At 48.1% G+C, this 23,423-nt stretch overlaps 1 protein-coding gene and 1 non-coding gene across 2 annotated transcripts in view; both read left to right on the top strand.

Moving 5' to 3' along the window:
• LOC119406085 (zinc finger protein 629-like) overlaps positions 1-8,157 on the top strand; it is a 59,123-nt gene extending 50,966 nt beyond the window's left edge. The window contains exons 13-14 of the mRNA XM_049419517.1: positions 1,793-1,967; positions 7,648-8,157. Of these exons, the coding sequence (XP_049275474.1) occupies positions 1,793-1,967; positions 7,648-8,157 (685 nt within the window). The remainder of the gene's footprint in view (positions 1-1,792; positions 1,968-7,647) is intronic.
• LOC119405831 (uncharacterized) lies at positions 3,022-7,706 on the top strand. Its single transcript, XR_007417572.1, has 3 exons — positions 3,022-3,104; positions 4,089-4,218; positions 7,437-7,706. It is a non-coding gene; the product is annotated as an uncharacterized LOC119405831 (transcript).
• Positions 8,158-23,423: the final 15,266 nt, after the last annotated feature.

The following is a 23,423-nucleotide window of genomic DNA, read 5'->3' as shown; positions in this document are numbered from 1 at the left end:
AAAAGATCCGATGGTGATATATACCATTCTCACAGCAAGAGCAAATATTATATGTGGAGGCGAAATACTCGGGGCCCGGACATCGGACGCTGCACACCCCTATATATATATATATATATATATATATATATATATATATATATATATATATATATATATATATATATGAGGAAGGAAGTGTCCTTGGATCCAGTCGAATCAATGCTTTGCGAAGTAGAGGACGGGCAACACGAAAACTTTTTATTAATCCGACGTTTCAGCCGACGTTTCAGCCTGACGAAGGCCGGTCCCCGGCTGAAACGTCGGATTAATAAAAAGTTTTCGTGTTGCCCGTCCTCTACTTCGCAAAGCATATATATATATATATATATATATATATATATATATATATAGCAGAGAAGGAGCGAATGGACAATATTTTTTCTCATTATTGGCAAAGAGATGCAAACCATTGACCGGACACCCTGAAGATTACTGGCCCACCGGGCGAAACTACAAATACATATAACCACAAAGTTTCTTGCCCGTGCTTTGCCGTGACTGTCGCGATCGCGCACCGTCGCTGAGTGCCGGCACATAAACACCTTAAGAAATTGGTGGAGAGTGCTGTGCTCCCATTCGATGCCCCTGGAGCTTCGATCACGTACCCTGCCTTCTACCTGCCTCAAGAACGACATACCTCAAGACGCCGCTTAGCAAACGCCTCCTCCCACATCGACCACATGTCCCGGTGTCCCTCGTATACGCGATTCACCTATCTTCACTGGCGCCGATGGCACCGACGTGGAGGACTCGCTCGCAATTTACGAGCGCGTTAGCATACCCAACAAATGGGACGAAGCAGGCAAGTTTAGCGACTTGGTATTCTACCTCGAAGGAGTAGCAAGCTTGTGGTACAACAACCACGCGTCCAATTTTGCGACTTGGTCCGACTTTAAGACCACCATCATCAGCGTTTTTGGTCGCCCTGCAGTTCATAAGCTGCAAGCAGAACAGCGCTTACGCGAACGAGCTCAATAGGCCGACGAATCTTTCTTAAGTTATATCGAAGACGTCTCGACTTGTGTAAGAAAGCCAAAGGAACCACGTGTTAGTCTGTGAAGATCCGGAGCGTAATGAAAGGCATTAACGACGATGCCTTCGCCATGCTGGCCGCCAAAAACCCTGGCGCAGTGCCTGAGGTCATAACGCTGTGCCAGACTACGAGGAGCTCCGCCGGAAGCGTTCGATGACCCGTCGCTCTCCATCACGCGACGCTGAGCTTGCTGGCTTGGCGGCAATATCGGACCAGGCCACGTTGCTGGCAGAAGTCGTCAATCGTGCGTGAGGAAATTCCACGCCAGTTCTCTCTCCTGGCCTTTGCCCACCCTCTGCACATTCAAAAGTCGTCGACCGGCCTCCTTCCTCCCTTCAGCCGAGCGATTGAGCAGGAAATTGCGGAGGTGATGCCTGAGTACCACCAGCAGCCTCCGGCTCCTGCGCCACAGAGTTACGCTCATGGTGTCGTCAGGACGCCCCAAATAATTCCTGCGGCTGCCCCACCGAGTTACGCCGAAGCCCCACTAGACCTACGTCCTTCGAAGCGGGTGTGGCGGCTACGCATGCTGACGTCATTCCTAGGCCCCGACTGCAGCCCGCCATGCAGTCATTTCAGCAACCACCCCGTCAATCGCGTCCAGCAACATGGGCGGGACCTGCCCCGGCAAACCGATGGCGCACACACGACAATCGGCCCATCTGCTTTGCATGCGGTTACACCGGTCATGTGCCATGGTATTGCCATTGCGTGCAGCCGCCTCGAATCGTGTCACCTGTCAACAGCCAGTCCAGCCGTCCATTATGTCACCAACGTCACGCTCATCTCCATCTACTCGCCGCTCTCAGTCTCCACGACGTCGCTCACTGTCACCCTTGCGGAGACGTTCGGTCGCACGAGAGCAGGAAAACTAGTCGTCGCAGTCCACCAGGCGAGGGCTGCGTCACTATCGAACAATGAAAGCCCTCAGCGAAGTCCATAGAATGTAAAAGACATGTTTGTGGACGGTGTTCGCGCATGTGCCCTAATCGACACTGAAGCCGCCGATTACACAAATTAGGATGCCATTCTGCCCTTCGTCACCTACGCCTATAACACCGCGCCTCAGAGCACTACTGGTTTTTCGCCCTTCTTCTTACAGTACGGAAGGCACCCGTCGCACACCATCGACACGATGCTTCTATACAAGCCGGATTCTTCTGAGTGTGCGCCTATTTCTGACACTGCCAGGCTTGCTGAAGAGTGTCGCGAGCGTGTCAAGACCTTTACGACGCATGAGCCAGAGCGGTAGAAGAGCATTCGTGATGGCACCACCACTTCTGAGCCCACGTTCCTCCCTGGAGCAATCGTATTGCTCTCGGTCCCTGTGATTGCAACTGGCTTTTCTTCAAAACTACTGCCGAAATACGAAGCCCCCTACTGTGTCGTCGAGCGCACATCCCCGATCGACTACCTGATCGAACCCATCGAACCATGCTCGGACATGCGCCGTCGACGGCGCGACATTGTCAACGTGGAGCGCCTCAAGGCCTACTACGACCCGCTCAAAGTGAAAAGTTGTTAGGTCGCGGAACGCCTGCCTTTTTGTACCCGGGAAAATTTTAGCGATGCCTTGGAACTTAGTAATGGGTTGCGCTCTCCACCGTCTTATAGTGGGTCGTCCTCTTTGGTGTCTTCTAAAGGACGCCGCTCGCGCTAAAAGCCCGTGCTTTGCCTTGACTGTCGCCATTGCACATCGTCGCTGAGTGCCGGCAAGTAAACACATTAACAATATATATACATATATACATAATGTAGAGATGTATGTAATTATATCTTTCTCACTCTTTTGCATACCTTCGTGTTTCCGCCGTGTGATATAACGTGTATGCAAAAACAGAACTGCAAACGAAAAAGCCGCCACCTCATGACGAACAACCTCCTTACGGTATTAAAGCGCCCCCTTTAATAATTCTTCCCATTCATTAACACACAACACTATATACATGCTTGCTTTTGTTTGCCTGCAGCAATCGAGGTGGCACCTATAATGTCAAACCAGTACCGGAGCACGGCGAGGCTTCTCACGGTATGTGTGCGGAGGCTTCGATCAACCGTATTGCTTCCTTAGCAGCGAGTCCAACCGCAGGATAAGCATATCTTACCTCATGAAACAGGCATAGCTTAGTATAAGGGCACTCTGTTGCGCCATCTATGCACAGAAGCTGATAACAGCATAGCTCACAAAATCGAAAGCAACACCTATTTTTTGAAACTTACAATAGCGCAAGCTTACAAATAGCAGAGTTTTACGGAAAGAACTAAATATGTCCAGCCAACGCCTGCTCAGAGAGATGCCTGCCGTCTTCGACAAAAACATCCTTGCCTTCCATTCCCTTTTGCATCGTTAATATAGGAGGCGAAGCTAGGGATTCTTGCAGTGGCCGCTTGCAACACACATGCACGCCTGCGAACACCACCCCAACACCATTGAATGCAAGGAGGGAGAAGGTGGCGCCATCTCTCAACAAGCGACCACAACTCAAGGCAGGGCGGCTAAATGTGTTATCGATAGACGCCGCAGCCATCTTTCTATCAGGCATTGATCCACCGCGAGTGAGTGCGAGTGAAATATATTTCAATGTCTAGACATTGAATCATGTTATCTTTCGGAGTTCGTAAAAGTACGTTGCTTCCCACTCCTTGCTGTCTAAACAGCTTCGCAAAAGCCCCAACCGTTTGGGTGAAATCATCGCTGTCGACAAACTCTAGGTGTTCGTCGACATGTTACATATATTTGCTTAGAAATTCGCACACGTGCTCTTACGACTGAGACCCTGTCGACGCTACCAAAGAAACCTCTATTAGGTACAGCTCTCACCCATAGCCAGATGCGAACCTCGAACGATGTAGAAGGACCTTCTCCCCTCACCAAATGTACGCTCACAGTGTGTGGCATCTCAGTACTTCCACAGGACCTTCAGCTGAAATTTTACAGATAGCTATCAAAAGAAGTTAATCGTTAGAGACGCCATTACATTTGCCAACATTAGATCAACGCTTTTCTTTTTAGTGTCTACATATACGACCGCGACCGGAATGAACGGCCTTCCAGTTCCGGCGTCCAGTGATGGCGCCTACAATTCCGACCCCAGTACAAGCCACGAAGGCATCGAGGAAACCATGCAGGGATGTGACGCGAGGTGAGCCCAAATGTCGATTTGTCCTCTTCACTGGGGCAACTCGGGCAGCACAAAATGGTGTGTACTCTTTTCCTACAGACTTTTCCTGTGATTGATGACCACTGATATTCCAATGGCACTGTATTAACTGGACCTCTCAGCGTACATCATTGAAGTTTTGAATTCTCGTCTAAATACACGAAGACTCAGATATCTCTTTGCACCAAAGGTTTATCGCATTGATGAACGCTGCCGCGTTTAACGAAGAAATCAAATATTATGAATTCTAGTGAACAAAATAATGAAAAACCCTTCAGCAGGGGGTGTAGCTGGAGTTAATGTTTTAGATAAGTGCTCTTCTTCGAGGCCTCTTTTGAATGTATTGATTCCTATTTGAGGGAATTCAATGGTGCTTGTCAGAAATAACAGAAAAAGTGCATCTGTGAACGGTTTCTAAATTAACCTTATTGGCGAAGCAGGAGGAGTCCGCAAAGGGCTAAAACCTATTACTGCGTCGGCAAAGCAGCGTTTTTCAGTGTCATCCCGTCCAACAGCGGACCTCAAGGCCTTATCCCCAATACTTTTAAATGTTACGTATAGGATGCCCCAGAATTCTTCATGTTTTGACCGAGAAACTGTATTTGCCGCGCTACCAGTTAAGTTGTAGCCTACAGTCTTTAAAAAAAGGTCCGCGCATTCACTAACTACACACCAACCGTTTACTCGTCACAAAAAGCATTAATCTCTCAGTAAGTAAACGTAGTAAAATGCAAGTTAGTAGAATTCGTTACCTCGTTAGTACGTCGATAGTACGAATTCAAATGGTTAGTCCGTCACTAAGTTCTTAATAAGTGCACTAGCAACTTAGTTGCCGTGCGAAAACTTGTGCACTACAATAACCAAAATTATGAAGGAAGCGAATATTGGGGGCTCGTTTTGAAGGCTCCAAGGTTGCAAGTTCGGTCCCTGCCGGCGGCAAGTTTTCTTTTCGTTCATTTTACTTCCTTCACGTTCGTATCGCAATTACTAAAATACACTTACAAAATCAGAACATGGCCCAACTTGCCATCTTGCTGCAAAATCAGAACAGTTGACATCCCCTATACCTTCCTTCGCTTCATTATCTGCTGGTTTTCCTCAATAAACCAACTAGGGGTTTTGGATATATTGTTCCTATGTGCATGAGCATTTCCAAGTCAAATTGAGTCAATTGCAAAAGCAGATTTAAGTACACACAATGCCCGATTGCAGTAAGTATTAGCCATTAATTGTTTCAACTAATTACCATGGTAAGTACACATCTCAGCAACGTACCTAAAGGCGTTAACGCACCACAAAAAAGAACACACTTACACACTCACCGAATAGCAAGACTTCTAGGCGCCCGGTGTCTCCGCAACAGCACCTTGAAGGCTATTCATTGAAGGCCCCTACTTTGGAATGGCACACAGTGTACCGCTTAGCACCCATAGAATTTACCAGTATAATCTGTTTTCTACGCATTATAATGTTCCCCACTGTTTGACTATAGGTATGCGATCACGCAGCACCAAACTGTTATTCCAACGTAATCAAGGAAAATGAGGTTTTTCTCTATTTTGCACAAGACCAACAGTTGCGGCATATTGTACTACGACACCAACGAAGCCTCTGGCAATGTAGATGTCGCAGTAGCCATCCTAGTTAAAAACACCAAGATAACCTACCTCGTTAGTAGCGACATATCTTACTGGCTTTACTATCCGCTGGCTTGTAAAGGGGTGTCGTGGAGGTACTAAAATATGCTCGAAAGTAGTGACTACATGTATTCACTCTTTATTACTTGTTTTTAATTGTGTACATTCAGGCATTTACAAATAAATCAAGACAAGAAGTTTGTTACGCGAATCAACAAAGATATTTTTTTTATTTATCCTGAGCGTTTAGCATCTCAACAAGCCAAATGCGTCAATCCTCACTGTAAAAATGGCAACTCATCGATAAATACAAATTCCCGAAGTTAGCACTAAGGTTAAGCGAGCAGAAACGAAGGAAGAGGTGGAAAGATAGGGAGGTTAGCCAGTTCTTAGACCGGCTGGCTACCCTACTCAGGGGGAAGTGGGACGAATGAGAATAGAAAGACACGATGCAAAAAGAAAACAATGAAGGAAAAAGAAACACAAAATAAAAAGACCAGTAAATGGCCTCACTGTTTAAAGTCTGCTTCTAAGCCCAGCTGGCCCTAAAGAGCTCGACAGAGCTATCAACGCCTTCAATGCTGAGGACGGATTCGGCCAGTATCCCAGGACCCTCTGCTACCACAAAGGGCGCTTATCAAGTCTGTCCAGCGTATTCGAACATTCATTTCTGGGCCCAGTGCGACGGGTATTCACAGAGGGGATGGGCAATCGTTTCTTCGCAGGTGCAGTTATTGCATGTATTATCGTTTGTCATATCGATCCGAATAGAGTAGGCATTCGTGAAGGCCACGGCAGGCCACAGGCGGCACAGAAGCGTTTCCTCTCCTCGAAGATATTCCAGACGGAATAGGGAGTTGGAGATTGGGATCCAAGCTGTGTGGATGGGAGTTGAATTCCGCCGAGTTCCACAGTGTGAGTATGAGTCGACGTGCCAGCGGAAAAGAAAGAAAGAGAGAAGGCTCTTTATTGAACAACAGAGACCGGCAGGCATGCAGAGACGAAAAAAACTTCTATCCGAGGTAAAATATGCTCACCTTCCCAAGCACCGCTAAATCTCAAGGAAAATATTTCAACGTGCGCCTTCTCATTTTCAGCAACGTCAAATTTTAAGATATCTGTTCAGGCTTCTCGGGGTCATAAGCTAAATTTGTAAGCTGTAAAGTGACTTACATCACCGCCATTACACTCTCACTTCCACAACCAGTTTTCGGTGGAGGCGAAAACGTTTGAGTCCCGTGTACTTAGATTTAGGTGCACGTTAAAGAACCTAGGTGGTCGAAATTTCCGGAGCCCTTCACTACGGCGTCTCTCATAATGATATGGTGGTTTTGGGACGTTAAACGCCAGATATTATTATTATTATTATTATTATTATTATTATTATTATTATTATTATTATTATTATTATTATTATTATTATTATTATATTCCACAACCAGCGAAATTGTACTGCCATAAAAACTATATTCTGTTCGGCAAGGTCTTTACCCAGAGCAACGTGACGCCGTAATTAAAAAAAATCAATGCACCTATTATATTCAGTTGTTCGATTACTCGCAGCGGTGCCACTGGCTCAACGAAATGGAAGCAGCGCAAGGACGGTGTCCGTGGCGAAGTCAACCGCGGCAAGAAACCACCACGCGAACGACGCCACACATGCGAGATATGCAACAAATCATTTCAATGTGACAGTCATCTCGTGAGACATCGCCGTATTCATACGGGTGAAAAGCCCTATCGTTGCGACATATGTGCTAAATTATTTACGCAGCAGAGTGCTCTCGCGGGACATCTCCGCACTCATTCAAGCGAGAAAAGATACACATGCGAGATATGCGACAAATCATTTACACAGAACAGTTCTCTAGTGCAACATCGCCATATTCATACGGGCGAAAAGCCCTACCGTTGTCACATATGTGCTCAATCATTTACGCGGCATCACACTCTCGTGAGGCATCGCCGTACTCATTCAGGCGAGAAACCCTACCAATGCGAAACATGCACTCAATGCTTTGCCGAGTCGGGATCTCTTCGTAAACATCAACGCACGCATACAGGCGAGAGGCCGTTTAAATGCGAAATATGTGCTCATTCATTTCCGACACGCTACCATCTTCAAAGACATCGACGAACGCATACAGGCGAGAGGCCGTTTAAATGCGAGATATGTGCTCATTCATTCACGACACGCGACCATCTTCAAAGACATCGACGAACGCACGCAGACCGTAAACTCTGTAAGCCTCCCGCACAAAGCAAGGATAACTTCGAGAAGTGACGTATCAATTATTAACTCCACTGTCGTACAGGCGTGTGCCCTTCACTTGCGAAATGAGCATGAAATCCATCTCGTACACACAAAAAATTGTTTCTACTTGTCCACCTTAATCACGTGAATGAACCTCTATTGCAGGGTGCGCACCGCAGTCTTCATTTTCTAAAGGAACGGCACTCTGAACGAACATGGTCGCTAATTTTTATGCGCGACTTGTGCGGCCAACTTTTTGTTTCTAAAGTCTTTTTTTAACTTACCTCTTCCCATATGCGGCATGCATACGCGGGCTCTCGTAGTAGTTTTATCGTACTTCCATAAGTCAATTTTATAGCTGAACTTTTATTTCAAGACGTGAGAAAGAAGTGGCGCAGTACCAGCAATACTGCCTTTTTTTCTTAAGAATAAAACAAAATTATTAAAACCCCGTGTGTGAGATGTCGGTTTCTCGTCTCGTGACAAAGAGCTGCAGTAGATGCACGTAGTTAAACAACATTGTCAGCCTTTTGTAAATCACGGAAATAAACGTCATCACCCCAATTATTCAGAGTGGTCCAATGCAGAAGAGTTCTGGAGATCCTTCCCAGTGTTTGCTCTTCGGATACATAGATACGTTTATTGACGTGGCCAAAATAAGATGTGTCTAGACAAATCCAAGTGTACTGTACTTGTATGTAGCGCGAAATCATTTAGTTGAAATAACAGCGCAGAAACATCTGCGAGATGTAATTAGCTATTCCGGCTGTGAAGTTTGGTTCAATTGCTTGTGTACAATAATTACTATCGAGATACATGTGTGGCATATATGGCATTGTTACTCATGCTAAAAGAGTGGGCGTGCAATCGCAGACACAGCAAAGAAGTCAAGACACCACAAACGCCCGGTTGCAATCTTACTGATGCATTTTTTTGCTTTATATCGGGAACATGGTTGGTGAGAATTATGATCGAAATTAGATGTTTGAACGTGCATTCTAATCGTGGACTGGAAACATCTTCGTCTGACCTTGGAATGATATTGTAAGTTTTAAAGGAGTGTGGTTTATGCCATGCACATGGTATCTTCTGGCACGGTTTTACAGCTACAACTATACATTTATGATTGCCTTACGTGAGAAATGCATCCGCGCAAGCGTTGAGTAACACTGTATATACTCTTAAGGTATAATTACGGTTACGGAATATTGATCGATGATCAAATAAAGTCTCTTGCAATGTCTGTTTGCGTTTACTCGTATTTCACTTGGAGCGACGAAACCCTATTGACTCCAAGAGGACGTCGGAAACGAAGGACGAGGACAATAAATTGTCATCTACTTTGTACTCATTTATATACTATAATGCATAATGCTTCTTTTTTAATTTATAGCTGTGAAATTTAGCCATGATTGTGTATTTAGATTGTTGCTTCGCTTTTTATGTGGGTCTACACTCAATTTCTTAATTTTTTGCTTATGTGACTTTACTTTCTGCTCTGTATTTACTTTATTTTTTGTAGACCAATTTATCAAGGGACCCGATGCATTACCTGAGTTTTGGAGCATTGTGTGTATATAAGTTGTTGTAATATACTCTTAGGAATGAAAATAAAGTGACACTGTAGCAAGTTTATTGAACTCTGGTATTTTTGCTGCCTACACCTTGTTATGTCAGGGCTCCCAACTCAAACTTCCTTGCTTCCGCAAGGCAATCAACGTGGTACAACGTCTGACGCAAGTGGTGTCAACATTGATAGGCTGTCTGATGCAACCAACGTCTACACCAGCGAGGTGCCATGCAACCCCTGGCAACTCCTGCGATGTGTCTGACGCAACCGACGGCAATTTCTCACGCAACGTGCGGCACACCCTCTCATCCAAAGATCCGATTCCAGCCAGCGACCAACGGCGGTTCCTGATTGGAGGCTTCCTGGCTGATGCAAGGAATCGGCCAGGGCTATAAAAGAATCAAGCTGCGCGGAGAGGGAGACAGTGAACGAAGAAATCCCGGGTCCTCGTCGCGCCTCAGTGCGAGCCCCATAAGCTGTCGGCCCCAGTGCCGAATATGTAACGCCTCTGTTTATATTATATAAATTTGTCTTAATTCACCGTCGCCTTGTCCGCTCCGTCTATCAGCTCTGCGCAGACGCAGCCGCAAGCTGAGACACCCGATACCCAACAACCTGGTGTTGTCTCAGATGCCGTTAAAACACTGCCTAACGAAACCCGACATTACAAATTCCGCGATCGAACGAAGGAATTTCCTTTCCCCGGCAGGTACCCACAAAATTGAAGGTTTCATGAACTCCAATTACCAAAGCCTTTGTGGCCCTCAAATCGATCTAGCGAAGTTTTTCGGGAAATAATTGAGCAAAAACGCAACGATTTATCTCCGCCTTTTTCCTAAACACGGCTTTTCTGCGAGCATGCGCTGTAAAGCAACCGCGTTATAACATCCAGCCAAACTAGTCGCGACAGCAGTTTTATTTTGAGAAGGCTGCGTGCCGCAGTCCGTAGCGCTTTCACATATCAAACGGCTCTGAGCAGTAGAGTTTTATTGTACTTGCAAATACTCCCACAAGAACACGGTGGCTGCTTTCGTTATTGATTGGTTTATGCGACAGTTGGCACTGATTGTCTGCTTGGAACTTTCTTACTCTGCCTGCTCGCGCATTACCTGCATTTGTCCTCCCTGTCCTTAAATATCGGCTACTTGTCCTAGCTTCACACGACCGTCTACCTTGCCTTCATCTCCCGGGCATGGGAGGAATTCATGCTGCGGCTACCCTCACGGACGTTTCACCAACGAAGGTGTCTATTAGGGGCAACCAAAATCCCGCGGTAGCTTTCGAGCGACGCAACGTTCCAAGAACCGAAAAATTCCTTACTCGATTATACGAACTTCCCGATTTAACGAAATATTTCGAGCGCTCTCATGAATTCGCGACATATATATATATAATAATATATATATATATATATATATATATATATGATATTGTCACGTGCTACAGAAGGACTTGAACTGGGAAATACTGCACCGGCAGAGAGACGCACACAAGACTGGGAAGATGGCTGCCAACACAACAACAACAACCACTCAGAGCGAGAGCGCGCTCTGTCCCAAAACGTCTTCTTCCATTCTTGTGGGTTGTTGGCTCGCGCTCGCCATACCTGTCATGCTGGGCAGGTGGCATTACTCCCCCTCTTAAAAAAAAAGAAACAGGCATCCTTTCGATGCTCTGCAAGTGAATATGCAAAGACGAAAAAACGCGAACCAGCAGAAAGTACGCACAGACAAAAACAAAGCAACAAGGTCAAGTCGCACTACCGCGTGAAGTACGGCTTCAGTCGTACAACGTGCACAATCTCTGTGGGGTGCTTTCGACGCCGGTGGAGGTGCGGGGTAGCCCCCAGCCGATGTTCCAAACGCCTCCGGGTAGCCCTGTACCTGTAGTGACAACACCTGTTCACCGGGCCAGCCGAAGAATCCGAGGACTACCTCCTGAGCGTGGACCTCTTCCCGAAATGGCCTCAGCGACACCCCAGAACGCTGCGGAAGGCACTGCAACCGCGCCTTATACGCTGCAGAAGCCACGAGTACCGAAGGTGTTCCACGGTTCCGTCTGCGAGGACGTCGAGGACTGGCTGGCTCAATTCGAACGGGTCGCCGATTTCAACGGTTGGACCGACGCCGACAAGATGAGGAATGTCTATTTCAGCCTGGAGGACGGCACTCGTACTTGGTACGAAAACCGTGAGCCCTTCCCATCTTGGAGCGTCTTTTGCCGTCAGCTGCTGGCAAGTTGGGCCAATCCCGATCGCCGTGAACGAGCCGAGAGAGCAATTCAGTCGCGCATCCAAATGCCGAATGAAAGCGTCATGATGTACGTTGAAGACATGACGAGCCTCTTTCGTCCAGCTGACCCGGACATGGCAGAGGAAAAGAAGCTTCGCCATTTAATGCGAGGAGTTAAGGAGCAGCTATTTGCTGGCCTCGTTCGATGTCCCCCAAAGACTGTGGCAGAGTTTTTGACCGAAGCCACAACAATGGAAAAAGTGCTGCAGCAGCGTTCGGCTGTGTACGACCGGCAAGTGAGTGTTTCTTCGTCCGTAGGCCAGATTGGAGGTGCAGGAAGTAGTATCAACATCGAATCTCTGTGCGACCTCATTCGATCGGTGGTGCGCGACGAGCTGTAAAAGATTCACTGCCCGTCTCAACCTACTGCGGGATCCCTCTGCAGCCTCATCAGAAACGAGGTACAGCAGGCTCTGCAAGTGCCGCTTCCCGACAATGTCCCGCCTGTGCCGACTGAGCCTCATCGTGCATCATACGCGGATGCTGCTCGTCGTTATATTCCAGCTTCACCGCGCTTCGTCAACCCTACCCCTCACGATGCACTTCCATCACTGCAGCCGATTCAGCACTTGGAGAATCGGCAGCCGGTCCCAAGGAAATCCGACGTCTGGCGCACACCGGACAGGCGGCCACTGTGTTATCACTGTGGTGAAGCTGGACATGTGTACCGAGAATGCCCCTATCGCCGTCTTGGACTCCAGGGTTTCGCCGTCGACTCGCCAAGGCCGAGACTTGGCGAAAGACCAAGAGCTATAGAAGAATACCTCTCCCAGCAGCGAATGCCACTGCCCGTGCGGCGGCAGTCGCGGTCACCGTCTCCAAGACGATCTTCGCCAAATTTTCGGAGCTTTCCAGGGGCGGCGCAGGCGCGTTCGCCAAGCCCTCGGCGAGAAAACTAACGACAGCGACCTTCGGGAGCGAGGCCGCTGACAATCGACGCAAGCAAGGCCTCCCATCGACGCGAGAATGGACCCGGAACGATTTACCGCCGACAGCAACGAAAACCAGAAGCAGACTTTCTTTGGACATTCCTGTGGTGCTCGACGGCCGCCACGACGTTAGTGCGTTATTAGACACGGGTGCAGACTATTCGATCATGAGCGGAACGCTAGCAGAGCACCTGAAGAAAGTTGTTACGCCCTGGTATGAAACACAAATTCGTACTGCCGGCGGACATGTAGTCACACCAATCGGCATGTGCAGAGTCAGAGTAAGCATTCGTGGACGTACGTTTCTCGCATGCTGCCTCGTACTTCGTGAATGTTCTCGCGATCTAATCCTGGGAGTCGACTTTTTGCGGGAGTACGACGCTATTATCGACCTTCGAGAGCGTACCGTGAGTTTTTCGACAGAGAGAGCAACTCTCGATTCCGACGACAGCCATGACAGCACGTTTCGCGTTTCTGCCGACAGCATAACGTTGCCTCCGCGTTCGAGTGTCCTGGTTGATGTGGTGTGCGACAAGTTACGTGATGGTGAGGCTATCGCCGAAGGCAACTTCACGCTTTTATTCAAGCTAGGTGTCTGCGCGGCCCGCAGCCTCGTCACGCTTTCTGACGGACGTTCTGTGCTGCTTGTGACCAACTTCAGTAATGAGTACCGGCACCTTTTTCGTCACACCGCCATCGCTTTTGCCTACCCTGTCGCAGACGTTGCCGAATGTTTCACGTCTACATCGGTGGACGATGGGCATCAACCGACATCAAGAGACGTGACTTCGTCACTCTCCAAGGTTGATATTGATTCGACCCTCACGGAGCAACCACAGACAGCTCTACGTGAACTGTTACTTGAATTCAAAGAGTGCTTCGCGTCCACCTCGAAGGTTCTTCAGACGCCCATCACCAAACACCGAATAATTACGTACACCGACGCCTCGCCCATAAAACAACAGCCTTACCGCGTTTCGGCAAAGGAACGTGATGCTATCAATGCACAAGTCGAAGAGATGCTGCAAGATGACGTTATCCAACCTTCCAAGAGTCCCTGGTCCTCGCCGGTCGTTCTCGTAAAGAAAAAGGACGGAACGCTGCGTTTCTGCGTGGACTACAGAAAGCTTAACAGCGTGACTAAAAAAGACGTCTATCCACTGCCCCACATCGATGATTCACTCGACAGACTGCGGCGGGCCAAGTATTTTTCATCTATAGACTTGAAAAGCGGGTACTGGCAGATTGAAGTTGATGAACGAGATCGCGAAAAAACTGCCTTTGTTACACCGGATGGCCTGTATGAATTCGAAGTACTTCCCTTCGGCCTATGTTCTGCACCTGCCACATTCCAGAGAATGATGGACACTGTTCTTACCGGTCTAAAGTGGCACACTTGCCTAGTTTATCTGGATGATGTCGTCGTGTTTTCTGTGACCTTTGAGGAGCACCTGAAGCGTCTGCAGACTGTACTGGAAGCGCTCCGCACTGCTAACCTCACGCTAAAGCCAGAAAAGTGCCACTTTGGCTACAAAGAACTTAAGTTTCTCGGCCATGAGTGAGGATGGTGTTCGACCTGATCCTGACAAGAGCACCGCCGTAGCCTCGTTTCCTGTTCCCCGTGACAAGAAAGCAGTACGTCGCTTTCTGGGACTTTGCGCGTACTATCGCCGTTTCATCGCCAACTTTTCCAGGATTGCGGAACCGCTAACTCGACTGACTCGTGAAGACGTACCGTTCGTCTGGAATGAAGAGCAGGATGCGGCTTTCACTGAACTACGGGATCGTTTACAGACACCACCAGTTCTCGCTCATTTTGATCAGGATGCCGATACTGAGATTCATACTGACGCCAGCAACGTGGGTCTTGGTGCTGTCCTCGTCCAACAACAAGAGGGCGTGGAGCGAGTGATAGCTTACGCCAGCCGCTCTCTCTCCCGCGCCGAGGTAAACTACTCCACATCAGAGAAAGAGTGCCTCGCGGTTGTGTGGGTCACGATGAAATTTCGGCCTTACCTTTACGGACGCCACTTCAAGGTAGTGACCGACCATCACTCGTTCTGCTGGTTAGCCAACCTACGTGACCCGTGCGGATGACTGGCACGATGGAGTCTTCGTCTGCAGGAATTCGATTTCACTATCGTTTACAAATCAGGCCGCAAGCGCGAAGATGCCGATTCATTGTCCCGTGCACCTGTCGAAGCTTGTGACCACGACGTCGAAGATGACAGCGGCTTCCTTGGGGCCCTTACTACAACGGATCTGATTACACGACAGCGCGAGGACGCCGAAATCCGCGCAATCATCGAAATCCTCGAAGGGCGCAACTCTCCCATACCTCGACGTCTTTCTCGAAGTCTGTCGTCGTTCTGCCTGCGAGGTGGTGTTCTGTATAAGAAAAACACGAACGGCAACGAGAAGACCTACCTTCTAGTCGTACCCACTGACATGCCTGACGACATACTTCTCGCCTGCCACGACGAGCCCACATCTGGTCACTTGGGTTCCTCTCGAACTCTCGCCAGAGTTCGACAAGCGTACTACTGGCCCAAGCTTGCCGCATCTCTTAAGCGGTACGTAAAAAGCTGCCGCGAATGTCAACGCGGCAAATCCCCGCCACTGAAGCCCGCGGGGCTACTGCAGCCGATCACACCACCTAGGGCGCCGTTCGACCAAATAGGAATGGATTTGCTGGGCCCCTTTCCGTTGTCGTCTGCTGGGAACAAGTGGATCGTAGTTGCCACAGATTATTTAACGAAATACACCGAGACAAGGGCACTACAGCGCGCTACGGCTTCCGATGTTGCCCAGTTTTTTTATAGACCAGATCGTTCTTCGACATGGCGCCCCGTCATGCGTAATTACAGACAGAGGACCAGCTTTCACGGCCCAGCTCATTGACGACGTATTCAAGCTTAGTTACACGAGCCATCGCAAGACCACAGCATATCATCCGCAAACCAACGGCTTGACAGAGCGACTGAACAAAACCATCGCCGATATGTTATCCATGTACGTTGATGTCCGGCATAAGACGTGGGACCAGGTCCTGCCGTACGTCACATTCGCGTACAACACTGCCATCCAGGAAACTACACAATTCACGCCTTTCCGCCTTGTCTATGGACGTGAGGTCCAGACTATGTTGGATGCCATGCTTCCACACGATTGCGACGCTTTGCTGACAGCTGACGCTGTCCAACTTACCCAGTACGCTGAAGAAGCTCGCCAGTTAGCGCGCCTGCACATTAAACAACAGCAGATTGCAGATGCACGCCGCTACAATTCTCGCCATCGAGAAGTTCAATACCATCCGGGCGATCAAGTTTGGGTGTGGACTCCAGTTCGCCGCCAAGGGTTGTCTGAAAAACTGCTCAGTCGCTACTTTGTACCCTACAAGGTGTTGCGACGCGTTAGTAACGTGAACTACGAGGTTGTCCCAGATGGAGCCTCGTTGCCCCGGCGTCGAAAGCACCCCACAATATATGAAGTTAGTAGATTCGGTGGGATATGCAGTTGAGAAAGGAAGACAAATGTGGGAAACAAGCTTTACTAACGTTTGGGCAGGACGGCCTGCCTTCGTCAGAGTGGAAGTCATTCACTCTGTATATATATATATATATATATATATATATATATATATATATATATATATATATATATATATATGTATATATATATATATATATATATATATGTATATATATATATATATAGAGAGAGAGAGATAGAGAGAGAGAGAGAGAAGTAAGTTTCACCGTAAAGCCGAAGACGCGAATGCGATAGCAACAAATGACAAAGTCGCAAGAAGGACACCATGGAGCTCGATACTTGGAGCACGCCCATCAACCGCAAACGACTCACGAAAAGAACATGCACAGGATGACCACGAAATAACGACGCTAACAGCTCGACACTAGCAGCCCGCTGCGCTGCTTAAACTCTACGAAGGACGCTAGGAAAGAACGCACAAGAACACAGGACGAGCGCGAACTAAAACTGTCCCAGTTACTTATTCGTGTTTGAGCGGCGCGATACAACCCAACGCACTTAGGTATTTTTTTTACAGCGAAAGCTGTTATGAGATCATTTCACCGGCCGTTTTTGGCGCCGTAGTTGTCCGCCGCTGCCGCCTCCGCCGGTGTCCGTAACCAGTATCGCTCGAAATAAGAAAAAAAAACGAAATGAGAAAAAAAATCCAGGATGGAACGAGGTTCGAAACTGGGCCCTCTGCATGGGAGCTCAATATTCAACCTCTGAGCCATGCCGGTGCTTGGAAATGCTTTGCAAAAAGGTCCTATACAGGCTTCATGTCGGGAAGGAACCATATTAACATATGCAATATAGCGTGTTAGAAGAGTAAAATAAGCACCAAGCGTCGCACAACGCGAATTCTGTAACCAGGCGTCACACAATAGGAATTGTGCAACGAGTAGGTTGTTGAATGCTTCCAACCCATTACAAAGGGCTCTGCCATAATTCTTCATCGTCATCAGGCACAGCAACAACAAAGTGCGCATAATGCCTTACATGCGTTTAGCAGGTACCACGGCTCTCCATAGAATGACGAAAAATGGCACAGTGCCTGCTGCCCTACTTCTCAAAAATTACAGTGATTTATAGCGTAGTGGGTTCCTCGCGAGTGCATTTGTATTGGTTGCCAAGGAAGCCCATAAGCGCATGAACCATTTCCTCGGGGTCTCAGTAAAATTACAATGATTTAGAGCGTAGTGGGTTCCTCGCAAGTGCACTTGTATTGGTTGCCAAGAAAGCCCATAAGCGCATGATCCATTTCTTCGGGGTCTCAGTAAAATTACAATGATTTAGAGTGTAGTGAGTTCCTCGCAAGTGCACTTGTATTGGTTGCCAAGGACGCCCATTAGCGCGTGATCCATTTCCTCGGGGTCTCAGTAGCATTACAATGATTTATAGCGTAGTGGGTTCCTCGCAAGTGCACTTGTATTGGTTGCCAAGGAAGCCCATAAGCGCACGATCCATTTCCTCGGGGTCTCAGTAAAGTTCTTCGCCCCCCCCCCCGTCTCTCTCCCACGTCAACGTATGTTATACAGCATGACGGGAGAGAGAAATAGCGACCGGGCCTCACCCAATGCAAATTACATAACTGGTGGGCCGTTTAAAGCTTCCAACCCATTACAAAGGGCTGAGCCATAATTCTTCATCGTCATCAGTCGTCGCCTCAACAAAGTGCACATAATGCCTTACAGACGTGTAGCTGGTGCCTCGCTTCTCCGCAGAATGACGAATAATGGCTTAGTAGGTGCTTCCCAACTTCACAAAAACTGTGATTTATGGCGTAGTGGGTACCTATCTAGTGTACTTCTATTGTAGCCCCAAGAGAGCTTACAACGGGCTCTAGAAACGCCGCTCTTCCAGCTTTCGCTGTGACTGTGCTGCGGTTTCAGCCCAGGGCTGGCATTTTTTTTTTCTTTTCTTCTGCGACGCGTGGAGTGGCCCCTCCGCATCTCCGTTAGATGCATTGTTTAGCCAGCTTTCCACTTCGCGTGTGGGTACAGAAATAGGCCAGTTTTTAGTGCGCGTCTCAAGGGTAGTTTTCAAACAGAAGCAAAATCTAGGATCATTGCTTTAAAGCGCACCCTGCTGGCAATCTCTCGGGTTATACTGCACACGCGGAAGCACCTCCGAGACCTGCATACCGCCACCGTTACATGTTGTACATAAATTGTTCACCGTTATTATTCCGAACAACTGGTGTCGCGTGGCTGAGTGATACAACTGAGGCTGCGTAGAGTCTTACCGGGATTCATAGTTTCGTCGCAAAGTGTGCAAGGACCCAAAACGGGCTATCTTAAAGAAGTTGTTTCATCATTCCATTTCCTGTCAGTGCGTTTTCCGTTTGAATACTTGACTGAGGTGTCACGTAGAAAATTGTATAAAGACCTTGTTGATATTTTATTGCCTGTGCCGTTGTACCGTGAGCTATATTCTACAGGTCCAGGCCAAGATGTACTTAAACGCGTGAAAAGAATGCTCATCGCGCAAGTGGTAAAACATGTTTCTTTAAATTGCACACCGGCACCTTACCAGTTAAAACATGGTTGGAAGATAAAAGGATTATTTGTACCGTGGTGCCCAGGTTGTTTCCTGTGGAAAAAGAAAGGAGACCATTGAACACGTTTTCATAGACTGCTGGAGTGGGTTGTTTTTCAGGGATATATTACAGAGAACTCTACAAAAAGAAGTTACTGTTAAATCCTCCGGGAATCCGGTATCTCTCCGTTGAAAATGAAGATTGCGTACCTTACGACCTTATTACGCTCCTGGGCCTGAATATTATATGGCAAACCCAAACGGCCTTTCACAATGCCGATGTGGAAGTCAGACCTGTTCGCGAGTACTTCGGCGATTGTGTGTCTCGTTTTGTCGAAATGCAGAAAGTACAGATGGATATACCGGAGTGGGTTCCCAGAGTGGAGTCCTCGTTACACATGTAAAACGTTTTAACATACAGTCAGCTAACAACTGATGGTGTATCATTGTACTGTTCCCTGGTTTACGATTAGTGTGTGGAAATACTTGTGTGAGGCAGTAAAGAAAAAAAGTGGCGCGTGGCCGAGTTGTTTAAAGCGGCGCGCTGAGGAGCGAGGGGTTGCAGGTTCAAATCCTATTTGTTGTGATTTACTTTTATTTGTTGGTTTTAATTATATATACATGCGTATATATATCTGGGGCGCGATGGCAACGGCAAAAGCCAGCCGAGAGTGTCCATATAATTGCTATCGAAATAAAAGAGTGCCACGTTCGTTGGTTTGGCACCGTGTGTTCACTAACGTGTCGAGCATGCATAAGAAACGATTCGACACGTCCTTCTTGCGACAGAGCCTTAACCCAACTAACGTTTTCTTTATTTTCTGCGCCCCTCGTGCCAGCCTTGCTGCCGCGCTGCACGAGGTCAGGCCCGACCTCCTCTTCCTTGACAGTGCAATCCCGTAGATGTCGGTGGCGCTACATAGCTCCTGCTCCTAAAGCCCCTGAAACTTCGTAAAGTAGCGATACTCTCCTCCTCCGCTCTCGTTCCTCCTCGGTCTCCTCTCCTTCGCACCCTCTTTTCAAACGTGGCGCCACTTACCTTGCTCCTGATGTAAGCATTTGCACCAGCCGTCTAGCTCTCAACAATTTTAGATGCGAAGCATTCAAGGCGGGGCTCTGTCCATCTCTCCCGCGGCGTCCACACCCCCAATGCGCACGCGCGTCCCCTCCCCCTTTCTCTGCTCTCCTACGTTCCCCCCTTCTCGCGCGCCCTTGACGCTACACTTCACCGACCACAAGGCCGTCGTCTTGAAAGCGCCACGTGCACCGAGGCTAGTAATCGCCTACGGTCTCTAAATAAAGACGCAATCACCATATACAAAACGTCTGTCTCTCTTCTCTTATACATTCTCAATACATTCTCAATCATCCTCTCAATAAATTACATCATCTCCCGCTCAAGCGAACCATCTCTCCGCTGCTTCGCATCTCTTCCCATGGTTCCCATTAGCGGGAGATGGTGTAATTTTTTATGAGTTTTTCGTCGGGAGATGTGAGCGCTTTTAAGTAGTACCGGGTATTCCTTTTCGCAAATAGAATTCGGGAAAATCACGGCACCGAAAAAAAATGCATAAAAGCACCGAGTGAGAGTTCGCGTATCTTCTTCTAGAGCATAGGATTTCTGTCCGGTGGTTTATGCACATTTATTAACTGCACATTTTGCTGTTTGAAAACTAATTCTAAAATTCCCTAAACGGGCGTAACGCTGGCCCATGACAGCTCTGTGTAGTCCTGCATCGGGTATACAATATGCGCCGAGAGCGTGTGCTTGCCTTTCATTGCTAAATTTAGTATTTTCATTAGTAAGGTAGTTTTTTTCATTGGTAAATTTCAACTCACGAGACGAACTGCAGTCCCTGAAGTCACCGCGCGCGCAGGGCCAACTAGTCCTGAACATCAGGCGCTTAGGCAAAACTCACAGGGTCCCTCTTGCATTCGCCTAAAACGACTGAAGGCGAAAACCAGCTTCTTAATCTTCATTCGAAGTACTGATCCTACCCCGCACACCTCCGAAAACTTTCTGCACTTGACCTGGTTTTGCATTGCCTCCGTGATCGGCCCAACGATCACAGAAGCAATGCAAAGCGACGATGTCATCTGATGTAATCGTGTGACCTCAGGTTATGTGACGCCATGATCACGTCATAGTGACGTTGACATGACGTCACCAGTGTTGCCGATCTGTGACTTCATGATGACAATATTTGGTGACGTCTTCGCGGGGTGATATCTTGGATCGCTCGTGTTGACGCCACCGACACGAGACACCGACGTCGCCTACGGTGAGTTTTAGCGTTTGATGAGGCATCTATAGCTACCCAAAAATAATGCGTGAGAAGGCGTACATCAATTATTGTTGATTATATTTGGACGGCGTTGGTTCCTTCGTTAAGTGATTAAACGCACCAACCGTATTGCGCAAGTGCGCCTTATAGATAGATATATGTGACATTCGAATTATACCGCTGAATTAACGAGCAAGCGAATGTAAAAAACTAGCGTGTCACCCTATGCGTTTCTTTCGCGAAACCTCCACTCGCGGAAATAAATGTTCACACGAAATAGCACGTAAACCTACGCGCGAAATGGCACACACACATAGGTTCCTAAACAACGAACGTGCTTTATGACTCGGTTGGGCAAGCACGCTTTGCATAGCTACCTTCGCATCGCAAGCGCACCGGCTGATCGGTCAACGTAAAATAGCCAGTGAAAGCTATTTGCTACGAATAAACCCAGCGCGCACCAGAAACAAACGGCGAGTACAAATTCTAATGTGACTTTTCGCACTCCGGCTTTGTTTATTCTAAAGAGGTGCGCCGAATCTCTGAAGTTTCGTAATCACATTTTTGGTCGTCAGTCCGCTTGCATGATGCCCGCTGAGCACCAACCAATACCGCGAACTCGAACCAGTCGGCGCATCGCGTGAAGCAGAAAACGTAACCACGTATTGTTGACAAAGAAACAAAAACTAAGTGAAGACAGCGCACAAGCAGTAAAAAAAAACTGCGTGAGAGATGGAGACGTTCTGTAGTGCGATGCCTGCTCTACTACGGCGTTAGAGAAGGCAGCGAACTTCGCGACCTTCCACGCATACTTAACAGTATGAGAGACCCGCAACTTAACTCGCATAGTCGAGTCGAAAATGTCGGCCTGAAGCTCTATCTTCCAATTATGTGCAACGAAGTCTTTCGTTGCAACTCGTTGCGCCTACGGGACGGTATCCTGTGGAGCTCCTTGCCTTCGCTAGACTTGTTCTGACATCAGAAGGCGCAGCAGCCGCCCATGGCAACCAACAGCGACGTCCATCTTGTGTGAGAAATATTTCACAGCACAACGCGCACGGTATGAAAAGTGCGTATCCATAAAACACATGCGCTGCGCATCAGCGAGTCCACGCTTCAGGAGAAAAGATGGCAGTCGAGAGCGACTGTAAACAAACGAACCCTGCGCGCGGTCCCACATGACGGCAGTTGACCAATGCCGATGCGGCGATAGCTTCGGAGAGGGCGGAGGAGGGAGAAAAGAGAGGCGCGCTTTTAGATGCGAAGTATCTAAAAGAGCCCCTCACCAGGCCACATAGCAAATTTTAGTTAGACGCTGGAGGTTGCTGTGTGCCGAATGAAGAGCAGTATGCCGCAAGAATTTTTCAAATCGGTTCATTACGAGCTTAGCAAAACAATAATTTGTAGCGGCGCGAAACCGTGAAGCGAGGAGGCGAGTTTCAAACCCTTGCCACTCGCCCCGTGTAGCCTTCGCAAGCCAATTCCCTTCGCTGCCCTCTTCACCAGACACATACGCATGAACACGTCATGCGCATGCATGGTCACGTGCGCATGACGTGACCGAGCCAGCCCGAGCACGTGAGCGGCGTTGCACGGCCGCTACCTTTTTTTTTTCTTATGTAGCGGCCGCGGGCGTTGTGTCGGCGTCCTTTGTGATGTACTGCCTGTTTCTGCGGGACGGGCATGAAAGTTGCGACATTTGTACGGGCACGACAGTGGCGGTATCATGTGCCAGTGCCGCATTAACGTTTACTTGGACGCGGTAGAATAAATGAGCATAATGAGTGCTCGAACGCGCCAGAACATTACTTTCGTTTCCAGGGCTGGCGTCTGCTCGATGCGCTAACCGCGGGGACACGAACACTTGGGAAATGGAGGCACATGAGCCCCACATCTCGCTGCAATTCACCAAAAAAAATGAGAAAGACGCACACATTCCCTTTGTGTGTCTCATTATTTCTCTCAAGTTTTATTAATCTATTCAAGCGACAAATGACACAAACTACACATGTCGTGTCAAATAATTATCGCAGTGTCACGTGCTACTGTTGGCGACGTCAGAGCACAGTCGTCTACGTAGAGGAGCGACGTCGCAGCACTACCATCTACGTAGGGCCATTTTCTCATGTACGTCATCCCCTCATTCTCTAAA

Source organism: Rhipicephalus sanguineus, chromosome 9 (genome assembly GCF_013339695.2).
Source record: "Rhipicephalus sanguineus isolate Rsan-2018 chromosome 9, BIME_Rsan_1.4, whole genome shotgun sequence".
Lineage (NCBI taxonomy): Eukaryota > Metazoa > Arthropoda > Arachnida > Ixodida > Ixodidae > Rhipicephalus > Rhipicephalus sanguineus.
This window is presented reverse-complemented; position numbering and strand designations above follow the sequence as displayed.